Source organism: Suncus etruscus, chromosome 16 (genome assembly GCF_024139225.1).
Source record: "Suncus etruscus isolate mSunEtr1 chromosome 16, mSunEtr1.pri.cur, whole genome shotgun sequence".
In the NCBI taxonomy this organism is placed as follows: domain Eukaryota; kingdom Metazoa; phylum Chordata; class Mammalia; order Eulipotyphla; family Soricidae; genus Suncus; species Suncus etruscus.
Window position 1 is genome coordinate 40,915,382 of NC_064863.1, and position 11,560 is coordinate 40,926,941.

Here is an 11,560-nt window from a genome sequence, read left to right on the forward strand (position 1 = left end):
TTCCAAAAATATTACAAATACTGAACCCATACTACGCATCCTCACCAATCACATAACTTCTTAAAATAATATTCAAATATATTTGTACTTCATATGCTTTTTACTTTAGAGTCTATAATTAATTTTCAATAAAATGGTATCTAAAGGATTTTTATGTATATAATGAGACAGCAGTCATTTTGAAAATATAGCATTTGCTTTTCATTTTCTTATGCATTTCCTGTGTAATTTCCTGTTCCTTACAAAAGCTGATGTGTCTTTATCTTTGATCTTTGTAATCTCAACATTGGCTTTCCCCAGCTTGATATAAAAGACAACGTATTGCAGGTTTTCTGAGTTTCATTCTGCATATCAGTAAATGTAGCAGTGAATAAAGCAGTGAATTCACTAGAGTTGGAACTCATTTCTAGTTATTTTAACTGCTGAACCACCTGAAAAACAAAAGTTTAGGACAGAAGGCAGAGTTAATCAATCAGGTTCTACCAGAATGGCACCAATATTTACTAAATGAAATGCTCTGAAATCCCTGAAAAGATGGTAACAAGAAAATACAATGCTGATGGTTCATGCTTGCCAGGACTTATGATTCAGAATTATTCAACATTTGTATCAGGCTGTACCACACCCCTCTCCTGACAACTGGGCCACTGCAAAAGCTTACCAAAAGGTTACCAGTCTGATTCCTGGACATTTAAACTCAATTAGTCATCAATTCACCAAACTTTTTAAGTGCAAACAATTTAGAGAAGCAGAATCAGGTTTTAAGAAAGAGCCAGGGATTTGAGTGATAGCTGAACAAATTGGGATGTAATTTTGCATGTTGGAGTCCCAGGTTTGATGTTGGAATGAATTCAGCCCTGGAGCACCTTGGGAATGACTTCTGAGCACTAAGCACCATGTTCCTTCAAAAGGAGCCAGAACACTGATATGTAGTAACAATAACTGAATTTAATCATTATTATTAGATTGCTGTAAAAATGCTTAGTATTTAAAAAAGAAATGGAGACCAGACACATAGCTCAAAGATCTAGAGCACATGTTTTGTATGTGGGAGGCCCAGGACTGATCTCTGGCATTGGGAATGACTCCTAAGCAGAGGCCAGAGTAGACCCCAGCAGTGTTAGGTGTGGCCTAAACACAAATGGCCTACAAAATCAACTAATTTATAGTAAAAATATTTATCTGTATCATTACTGAGCATTAGTGTAATCTATTAGAATACTTTTAATTCTTAAAAAAATATGTTACTTGATAAATTATTCTAAAAATTAGAACTATAAGCTATGGAGTCATTGAGATAGTAAAGCAGATACAACTATGTAGTTATAAGATAGTTTGTCTTGCATACTACTGATAGGAGTTTGATCCCTGGTACCACATATAGTCCCTGGCTCTGCCGGGAATGTCCCGAGTAGGGTTAGAAGTAAGCCCTGAGCATAGCCAACTATCATCCCAAAAATTAAAAAAAAAATCCAACAAAATAAAAAAAATAAAAACAACAAAAATAAAGTTTAAATCACAAGTAATATCTAAAAATAGAAATATAGAAAGTATCAGTTTTATTCTTTGCTTAATAAAAAAACTTTATGAATAAAAGATATAAGTGAACTATAAGTTCTTATTTATTTATTTATTTTATTTATTTTTTGCTTTTTGGGCCACACCCAGTGACGCTCAGGGGTTACTCCTGGCTATGCGCTCAGAAATCACTCCTGGCTTGGGGACCATATGAGATGCCAGGGATCAAACCGAGGTCCATCCTAGATCAGCTGCATACAAGGCAAACGCCCTACTGCTTGTGCCACCACTCTGCTCTCCCTGAACTATAGGTTCTTATCACCACAGATCTTGATTAAAATTTAAGCATTTTAAATGATATGGCATAATTAAAACAAACACCTTATTAGCTGCTTCCAAGGAATTTATTAGATTCTGCAATTCTTCTTTATTCATTTCAACAGAATATGGTTTGACTTCTCCATTTTCTTTAACATCGAGATGAAGGTTTAAAAGTGGCATTTGTAATGCAGCAATCTTGTCACTAGAAAGAGCAAGCTGTTTAAAATTAGGAAAATAGAAATTAATAAGGAATAAAAAGAACTATAACAAATATGCACAGATCTTATTAATAATAATTTTTCTTTAAAAAATATCCCTGGAGCTGAAGTAGTAGTACAGTGGGTAGAATGCTTATCTTGCATGAGGGAGACTCAAGTTTGATCATCTCTGATACTCATATAAGGTCTCCCTGCATAGCATCAGAAATGATCCCTGAGCACAAAGCCAGGAATAAACCCGGAGCACCATTTGGTATGCCTTCCCAAACCAACCCCTACCTCCCCCCCCAAAAAAATTAAATACATGCTAAATCAATACATACAAGAAGTTGGGGGGGGGGGGGAGAAAGTGAGTTGGGGAGAAAAGTCAAACAGTGAGCATTTCATCACAAAAAAGGGAATTTAGAGAAGAATAATAGCAGAGAAATACTGAATGGGTCTAACACAGAGAAAGAGAAAACTGGGGTATAGCAAAGCAATAGTAGAGAAAATGCTTGTTTTGCACATGGCCAACCCAGGGATGGAGTCCTGGCATCTCATGTGTCACAAGCCCCAGCGATCCTTGAGTCAGATCTGTGACATGGGTAATATAGGGCCCTAAAGCAAAAAGAAAATTTTAAGGAAATACAAAAAAACCACAGGTTTTATAAAAGTCTACATAACAGAATTATAACTATAAGCAGAGGTAAACTTTTTGGAAATTGAGATGTTTTAGAGTTATGACCTTCCCTGAACTAATAATTGTCACCAAGATAACACCCAGAATTACCTCTTGATTAGCCATTCAATAAAAACACACAACTAAGAAACTTTACTTCCCACTGTCTACTTAAAGAGATTAGCCTAGGGGAAATTAGTATTTATGATACAAATCTTTTTAAAAAATAAGCACAACCACTTCATTGGGAGATGACAAAGGCAAACTCAATTTTCATTCACTTATTTTGCTGATTTGGTCCAGAACTGCAATTTGCTATAAAAGAATTTTAAAACTGATTATATATATATAAATTATATATATAATCAATTTTTAAATTCTTTTATATATATATATATTATATATATTTCTACTTTTCTATTATCCTAAAATATGATAAGCAGAGTATTCATTAAAATGCATAAAAAAAAAACAGATAAAGACTACAAACACATAGATCTCATGGTTTGTTGTTGTTGCTTTTATTGTTCTTTTTTGTTTATGAATCACACCCAAAGATGTTGGGGCTTACTCCTAGCTCTGCATTTAGGGATAACTCCTGGCAGGGCTGGGAGACCATAGGTAGTGCCAGGGATTAAACTCAGGTTAGGCATGGGCATGCCAAGTGCCCTATCTAATGTATTATCTTTCTGATATCAAGAACTCCTTGTAGCAAATAGAAATTCATCTGGTTCTAGTTACTTAACCAACTATAAATTCACCTAATTGTATTTCTTTCCACATTTTTCTCTACCTTATCAAGAAAGATAATATCAGATACCTTATAGTGTTATACTGAAATGAACAAAACAAATGCATCTGTTTCCATCTAATCTAGTTCTAGGTACCCTGTGTGGATGGATTCTCTTTTTGAGACCATTACTATCTATACAAATATTTTTCATATATATTTTTTTGTATCATATAAATTTTTCCCTGCAGGTAGAATCACAATCACCAATCTCAGAAAGACATAAAGGTCCAAAAAGTGATCCAAAGTGTATGCTGAAAACATACTGATGTACTTAATATAATACATATTTGTAGTCCTCGATCATTAATTTAATATCACATACTATTATAGATGGCTTGAATGTCCAAGTTAATGTAAATGAAATCATTTTAATTATCTTTGATACTTTTGGGGAACAATGCATACTCAAAACAACAAAAGCTTTAAATGCATAATATTATAAACAAATATTTATCTTCAAGTACAAAATAAAAAATTAACACATATGCTAGAGGCAGGAGTGATAGTACAGTAGAGCACTTGCTTTGCATAAAGCCAATCTCTATTTGATCCCTGACACCCCATGTGGTCCCCAGATCCCACCAGGAGTGATCCTTGAGTACAGAGCCAGAAGCAAACCCTGAGCACAGCTAGGTATGACCACCCCCCAAAAAAATGGGACAAAAGAGCAAAACCATAAAACATAAGTTTTGCTAAGTACATTCTCACCTTTAATTGCCAATCAAAATCCTGTAGCTGTGCAGAAGAAATATCCACAATTTCTTGTAACAGAGTCTGTTTGATTTCAGGCTTTCTACTTTTCAAGCATTTCATGACAGTTTCTTGATGAAATGAATTCAACTGATTCAACTGCTGAAGTATCTATAAATATTAATGGTTAGAAAATAAATGCATCGCTACCCTATCCCTTTAGGCATACTTTAAAAATGGTAGTAAAAAAAATTCTCTGCAACTTTGACAATAAGAAGATAGAATTCATAGTCAGAAACCAAGAGGTTTTAACAAAATTTTATAAGATAAAGAGTTGACTGATAATGTGCCATGAAAATGAATACTGCAAACTACAGTCACTATTATATTTATAATCACTAGAACATTTGGCAATATATCAGACTATGTACCTTTAAGAGAAAAAGAAATAATAAAAAATGTATTCTAAAATAAAACAGACAACAAAAGGGCAAAAGGTGCATGTACCTAACAACTTTATTTCAAAATAAATAAAGGAGCCGAACTTTAGTACAACTAAAGAGAATAGATTAAATCTATTAATAGATCTATTCTATTTAATCTATTAAATCTATCTCAGTAACTGACAACAATCAAGATTAGTACAGAAAACTTCTACTAACATAGCCAGCATATAAAACAATATATTCAACACATGGCAGTCACATTATCTTCAAATATTTGTGGATCATTTACTAATGATCAATATGCTAAGCCCTGCAGCAAATAATAATCCACAACCATATGCTATCAGCTAACATGCTAAATGGTCACGCACAGAACATGTCCTCCACAGGGTGAAGAAAAAAACATACTCTTTCTCTTTCCCCATATTCTGAAGGCTGCTTTTTTTTTTTTTGAAAAGCAAGAAATATAAAGCAAAATTTAAAAGAAACTTACAAGGTCTTTAAAAATGTTGCCCTATATAAAAAATATTGGTCATAACATCAGGAAAAATCTGGAATGCAGAAGTAGCTCCATGGATTGAACATAAACTTTGCATATAGGAGGGGCATGTTTGAATTAAGACAAAGCACAGTCCCCGCTATACCACCAAAAAGTAGCACCTGGACACAGAGCTAAATGTAGCCCTTGAACATTGCCAGGCATTGCCCCAAAACAAAGAAGCAATCAACTGTGGCCACGTACCAGCAGCAAATGAAGAACAAAATTACAGATCATCAAAGCCAATGTATGGGGATATATTTAACAAAATATTTGTCAACTACATACAGAAATTATAAACTATTAAGAACTAGAAGAAAACCTTAAAACAGTATACCATATTCATGGATTAGAAATTTAAATGTTTTTTTATTATTACTGTTATTTTTGTTTCTGAGTCACATTCAGTGATACTCAGGAGGTACTCCCAGGGCTGGGGGCAGGGGTCACTCCTGGTAGTACTACGCAACCAAGACCTACTGGGGATCAAATCTAGGGACTCTCATATGCACAGCATATGATCCAGCCCTTTGAGCAATCTCTGTAAGCCAATATTGTTAAGATGTCAATTATTCCCCAAATTATCTTGAGAATAAGCTTAATCCCCTCACGATGGACCTAAATGCCTATGTTGAAACAGAAACCCCACTAAGATATTTAGATATAGAAGAAGTCACTGAAAATTAGGTTTCTGAGGTTTATGACAGGCAGTCTTAGGCCCTAAAAAGACCTCACCAGAGAACAGAATCAACTGGACTCTGATCTTGATCTGCTACTCTCTAGAATTGTGAAAGATAAGTTTCCATTCTTCAACGCATTAACAATGACACTGTAATTTGCATAATTAAACCACATTTCATTGTGGTTTCATTAATTCCAGTGGTACATGCCAACAAACTGTTTAAGTTACCCTGTGTATGTCATATCGTTATGGCAGTCCGAATAGACTAATATTCACTAAAATCAGAATAGGGTATGGATTAAAATAGAAAAAGTAATTTTAAAATGTACATGAAAATACAGAAGAGGCAGACAAACCAGTTATCTTTAAGAAGTGTAAGGCTGAAAGTGTTGTGCTAACCTATCTTCAGGGTAATTAATGTAGGAAAGTCAGGGAAGTAAAATAAGGTAATGTAGTAGCATTAATTCTACAATAATTAAGGCAGTGGACTACTGACAAGTATAGACAAGCATACTAATTAGGTAGAACAAAGAGTTCAGACACAAACTCAAATGTACAGTTACCTGATTTACAACAAATAAAGCTGAACAGCTAAGTCATAGGATCAGAATGGTCATAAGGTCACAACTGTTGTAAGAGACATTCATGTGGGAAAATTAAACTTAGCCCCTCCCCTATACACAAATATTAATTCAAAACATCTACTAGCATACAAAAGTATGAAAACTTATGCAGAACTTTTATGTCAAAGAATTTTAAAGAATCTTCACAAATTTGACACAATTAAACTGACATGAATAGAATTATTTTGATTAAAAGAAGCTAGAAAGATGGTACTGAATGCCTTGTACAAGGCTATCTAGGTTCGATCCCCAGCACTGAACATCAACAGGTGTGATCTTCAAGCACAGAGACATAAATAATTCAGAACAACACCAGGTATGCCCCCAAAACCACACAGACACACACATCCCAAAAAACTCAAAAACATTAGAAGAAATTATCGACAAACTGAACATGATTAAAATTCTTATTTTCACTTTTTTTTACTCTTCATATGCCACATGTGTGGCCCAAAACCAAACCACCCCCCAAAAAATAAGAGTCATAATCAACAAAAAGAAATCTAAAGCAAGAAGGTGCATAATAAAATATAAATGGATATATGATCTCATTTATGAGTTACACTTAAAATAATTCTAGTAAATGTACATACTGCTAAAAGATGCAGCACTATAAAATACAGAAATATTTTATATAAAAATATAGAAGACAAAAATGTGGACACCAACAACACAGGAATAATTTCTAGCATGAGTATATTACACTCATCCTGAAAAACTTAGAGCAAGATATCAATACTCATTTAATAGTGGTAATAGGACTGTAGACGAGTTGGTTATAAAATGTTTGGTTTGGAGGGCTGGAGAGATAGTACAGTGAATAAGGCACTTGCCCTGCATGCAGCTGACCTGAGTTTGAATCCCTAGTATACCATATGATCCCATGTACCATCTAGAGTGATATGTGATAGCCATAAGTAAACACTGGGCAGTACAGGGCATGGGTTGATAAACAAAGCCAAGCAAAGTTTTTTGTGTTCTTACAAATGATGCTCAGGATTTAATCTTTTTTGGGGCAGTGGGGGAGTTTGGGTCACACCCAGCAGCACTCAAGGGTTACTCCTTGCTCTACACTCAGAAATCGCTCCTGGCAGGCTCAGGGGAACATATGGGATGCCGGGATTAGAACCACTGTTCTCCATGCAAGGCAAAACGCCCTACCTCCATGCTATCTCTCCAGCCCCAACTCATGATTTAATCTTAAAACACACACACACACACACACACACACAAACTACAAATACAGAACTTTACCAACTACAAACATGAGGTTTATGATACTATAGAATACATATTTAACAATCCTTATGTAGTGCCCCAAAGAGATTCTGAACACCACTTATTATTATAGGGTTTAGAAATTTGATGCAATGTTACCTCTTCATCAGTTAAATTTTTCCCAACTACAACTTTGAAAAATTTAGTAATATCTTCTAGAACATGCATCCATTCTGCTGAATCCCAGACATTTTGGTAATCTTGGTAGAGAGGAGAAGTTCGGCCACACATGCCATCAATCACTTTATGGAGTAACTAAAGAGAAAAGAAATAAAGTAAATGCAAAAATAAGTAAAAATCGTTAAAGGTAGAATTTCAGTCTCTAAGAGGCACAGGCAAACCTCCAGAAGTCGTTTCTTCTAAGAAGCCTTTGTAGTTTCTGTCCCTCTGCCTGGAGCACTCTAAAGATTCCTACTTATCCTTCAGAACTCTACTTAGATACCGAGTTGTGTTAGACAGGTGAGTGACAGACACAGAATGATCTCTCTGCTACCTGAGCAAATAACCAAACTCAATAAAAACCAGAGAATGAAGATTAGGCTGCAGAACTTGGCAGCCTAGGGATTACAGGATGGGAAGCAAGATGCTGAATAGGTAACTTAAAAACCATGTTGGTAGAGGAGATGGTACTGAAACTTTGAGCCCATAAAACGCTACCAGTAACTGTACTGTAAACCACAGTGCTCAAAATAAGTAAAAATATAATTAACTCTTTCTCACTGTTCATTGGGTTCCTATTCCTCCCACAAATGGGTAATCCAAGCTCATCAAAGCAAACATTACCAGGATCCAGTAGGGTCTGGAAAAGGTAGATTTCAATGAAAAGCTGCAGAGCTCATGAAGCAGTTTGCTTTTACTTAAGACTCATAAGCCAGCTGTCTTCTTAGATGCAAATGGGCCAACATTCACCACTTTTCTCCTTTTGAGAGGGGAGAAAATGGTGAGCTACAACCAGTATTGCTCAGGACTTATTCTTCCTTCTGTGTTCTGGAATCACTCCTAGGGGGAAGGGGGACTCACAGAACCATTTGTGGTGCTAAGAATGGAACCAGGTGGAATTTGTGCAAGGCAAGCACCATACCTGTTGTCCCCTGGCTCCAACCCATATGCCACTTCTTGCAGGATGCAGTCATCTAGAAGCCCATTTCCTAAAGTCAGTCTCCAGATGTAGGGTGCACTTCCTCTCTCCCAATGACACATCTAAGAAGCTGAAAACTATCAACTCCAAGTTGCCAGTATTCAAAAGTAGAGAACCCCCTCTGCTCCCCTAGCCCCTGATCACCGGTAACTGCAAACCCCACTCCTAGGCTTCCACAGCACAGCAGGATCCTAAGAGAGGCCCTTAGCCCAAATCATGAAGTCAGGCCCTTTTTCCCGCCCCATCCCGGGACAGCCCCTTGCAAGCCCGGCAGGCGTCCAGGGAGGCCAAATCTGCATGCACACACACCCCGACCCGTGCACACGGCCTTTTCACCCTCTTCACCTTCGGACCCAGCTCTGCTGGAAGCTTCTGCAGCCGCCACAAGGGTGACCCCTCTTCCAGCTCCATAGTGGGGCAGAGCTGGATCCGGAGTCACGTGACCAGGCCAAGCGCCTCTTCCGCCCGGGCTCTCCCACGTGACGCTTTCCAAGGGGGCGGGACGCCGCAGGAATCCTCGTGCGCTTGCGCAGAGATTCCGTAGGCGTTAGGGGCTTCTCAAGGAAATTAACAAAATGTCATCTTGCTTCATTTTTTCATCCAATGGAAAGTTATCCAGGGTGAGTGGGCCGGCGGGAGCCGGGAAGCTGTCATCCAAAAATATGCTAACGCTAAACTATTCTAGTGACCTCAGTCATTCTACAGAAGTAATTTTTATTAAGTTTTAAAAGTTCTGATTCTTTTAAAGGAAAATGTTCAACTTCTCAACGATCTAACTGTTCTATTATTGAACTTTTTTCTGCATTCACTACAAAAAGTAATCTAATAAAAAGTAAACGTATTTAAGGGGGAACTTTCTCCTTGGAAATTTTATATATGTGGCTAATTTTATCCTGATTTGGAAAATAGGATAATAGTTTAGCTACATCGTTCTTTATATACTTAAGTAAAAGATGCTGTTTTCTTTTTAATATAAAATTTTATATAGTTCAAGTAGCCTGGACACAATATGTTAATGTTTATGGTATTGATGTACCAAGTCAGCTAGTGTTCAATAACCTTCGACCACTAACTAGCCTTATGTCCTGGCTAGTAGATCTCATCAATTCCTTTCACCCTGAGGATTTGGATTTCTCCCCTAGTTGTTTGATATTATGATAGCTGAAAAGGATCACTCTATAAAAGGACTGGGTCCTGACCTGCAGTAAAAATTATATGCATAATTCCCTTTAAGTGCTGTATTCCAAGCCACAGTGCATAAAAGTGAAAAATAAAAGAGAGAGAAAAAGAAAAAAAATATCTGCCAGGGGAGTCAGGCTTGAGGGTGAGGGTAGAGAAACTCGGGATATTGGTGATGGGAAATGTACACTAGTAAAGGGATGGGAGTTAGAACATTTTAAGACAAAATCAATTATGAACAACTTTGTAACTATGTGTCTTATAGTAGTTTAATTTTAAAAATGTAAATTTTAGTATATCAAGCAAATGAAAAGTTCATGATTTTCTTGGGCCAAAAAAACAAGTGATTATCAAATCTAAAGCATTATATAGATTTTTGTTTGTTTGGGTCACACCCGACAGCGCTCAGGGGTTACTCCTGGCTCTATGCTCAGAAATCACTCCTCGCAGACTCGGGGGACCATATGGGATGCCGGGATTCGAACCACCATCCTTCTGCATGAAAGGCAAACACCTTACCTCCATGCTATCTCTCCGGCCCCGCATTATATAGATTTAATAAAATATACATCAAAAATATCCATGATATTCTTCAAACACTTAGAATAAACTACTAGTATTTGTATGTAATTATCAGAAAAAATGCCAAAGAAATTTTGAGAAAGAATAACATGAGAAGTGATAGAATTTTCTGACTTTAAAAATTATATTCTATACTATTATTAGAATTATAAAATTACAAATCTATAGTAATCAAAATGGTACTTGAATAAAGCTATTAGATTTATGGGACAAAATTGAGAGCCCAGAGATAAAAACCCAGACTAATGAGCAGATAATCTATAATAAAGGATCTGAAGATATCAATTGGAACAAAAAAAATGTCTTTCCAATAAATAGTGCTGTGAAAGATTTATAGCCACATGCAAAAAAATATGGAAACTGCATCCATATCTCACACCACTCACAAAAGTTAATTCAATATGTTTTAAAGGCCATAATTCATTGAAATACACTTTAAAGGAAAACAAGAATTCTATAATATGGACTTGGAGATCATTTCAATGATTTGTTGCCATTGGAAAGATAAAAAAACCAAAAACAAATAAATGGGACTACATTTTAAAAGTTTCTATTTTTATTTCTACTTCCATATAACTATCACCTGAAACTGTAGGGTTGTCAAAACAGTGGGGTGACTAATGTTGAATTAGTTATTCATTAATTGATGTTGAATTAAATGTTGAATTTAAATAGTAATGTTTGGGGTTTTTTTGTTTTTGTTTTTGGTTGTTTTTAATTGGTTGTTTTTTGTTTGTTTTTGGTTTTGGGGCCACACCTAGTGAAGCTCAGGGTTTACTCTTGTCTATGCGCTCAGAAATCGCTCCTGGCTTGGGAGACCATATAGGACTCTTGGGATCGGACCAGGTTCATTCTGGGTCAGCCGCATGCAAGGCAAATGCCCTACCACTGCACCA

The 11,560-nt window shown here is 36.2% G+C and overlaps 1 protein-coding gene across 1 annotated transcript; it reads right to left on the reverse strand.

Annotated features, from left to right (window-relative positions):
• Positions 1-327: 327 nt before the first annotated feature.
• On the reverse strand, positions 328-9,366 carry COMMD8 (COMM domain containing 8). Its single transcript, XM_049790184.1, has 5 exons — positions 9,249-9,366; positions 7,865-8,020; positions 4,217-4,369; positions 1,900-2,055; positions 328-431 (listed from the first exon to the last, which is right to left on the reverse strand). The coding sequence occupies exons 1-5, from the start codon at positions 9,312-9,314 to the stop codon at positions 411-413; spliced, it is 552 nt and encodes a 183-aa protein (XP_049646141.1). The 5' UTR covers positions 9,315-9,366; the 3' UTR covers positions 328-410.
• Between the last annotated feature and the right edge of the window lie 2,194 nt (positions 9,367-11,560).

Coding starts and splice junctions, on each gene's coding strand:
- COMMD8 (XM_049790184.1), bottom strand. CDS start 9,314: ATGGAGCTGGAAGAGGGGTCACCCTTGTGGCGGCTGCAGAAGCTTCCA. Junction 8,021..9,248: donor CAGCAGAGCTGGGTCCGAAG/GTGAAGAGGGTG, acceptor TTTTCTCTTTAG/TTACTCCATAAAGTGATTGA. Junction 4,370..7,864: donor AAAATTTAACTGATGAAGAG/GTAACATTGCAT, acceptor TAATATTTATAG/ATACTTCAGCAGTTGAATCA.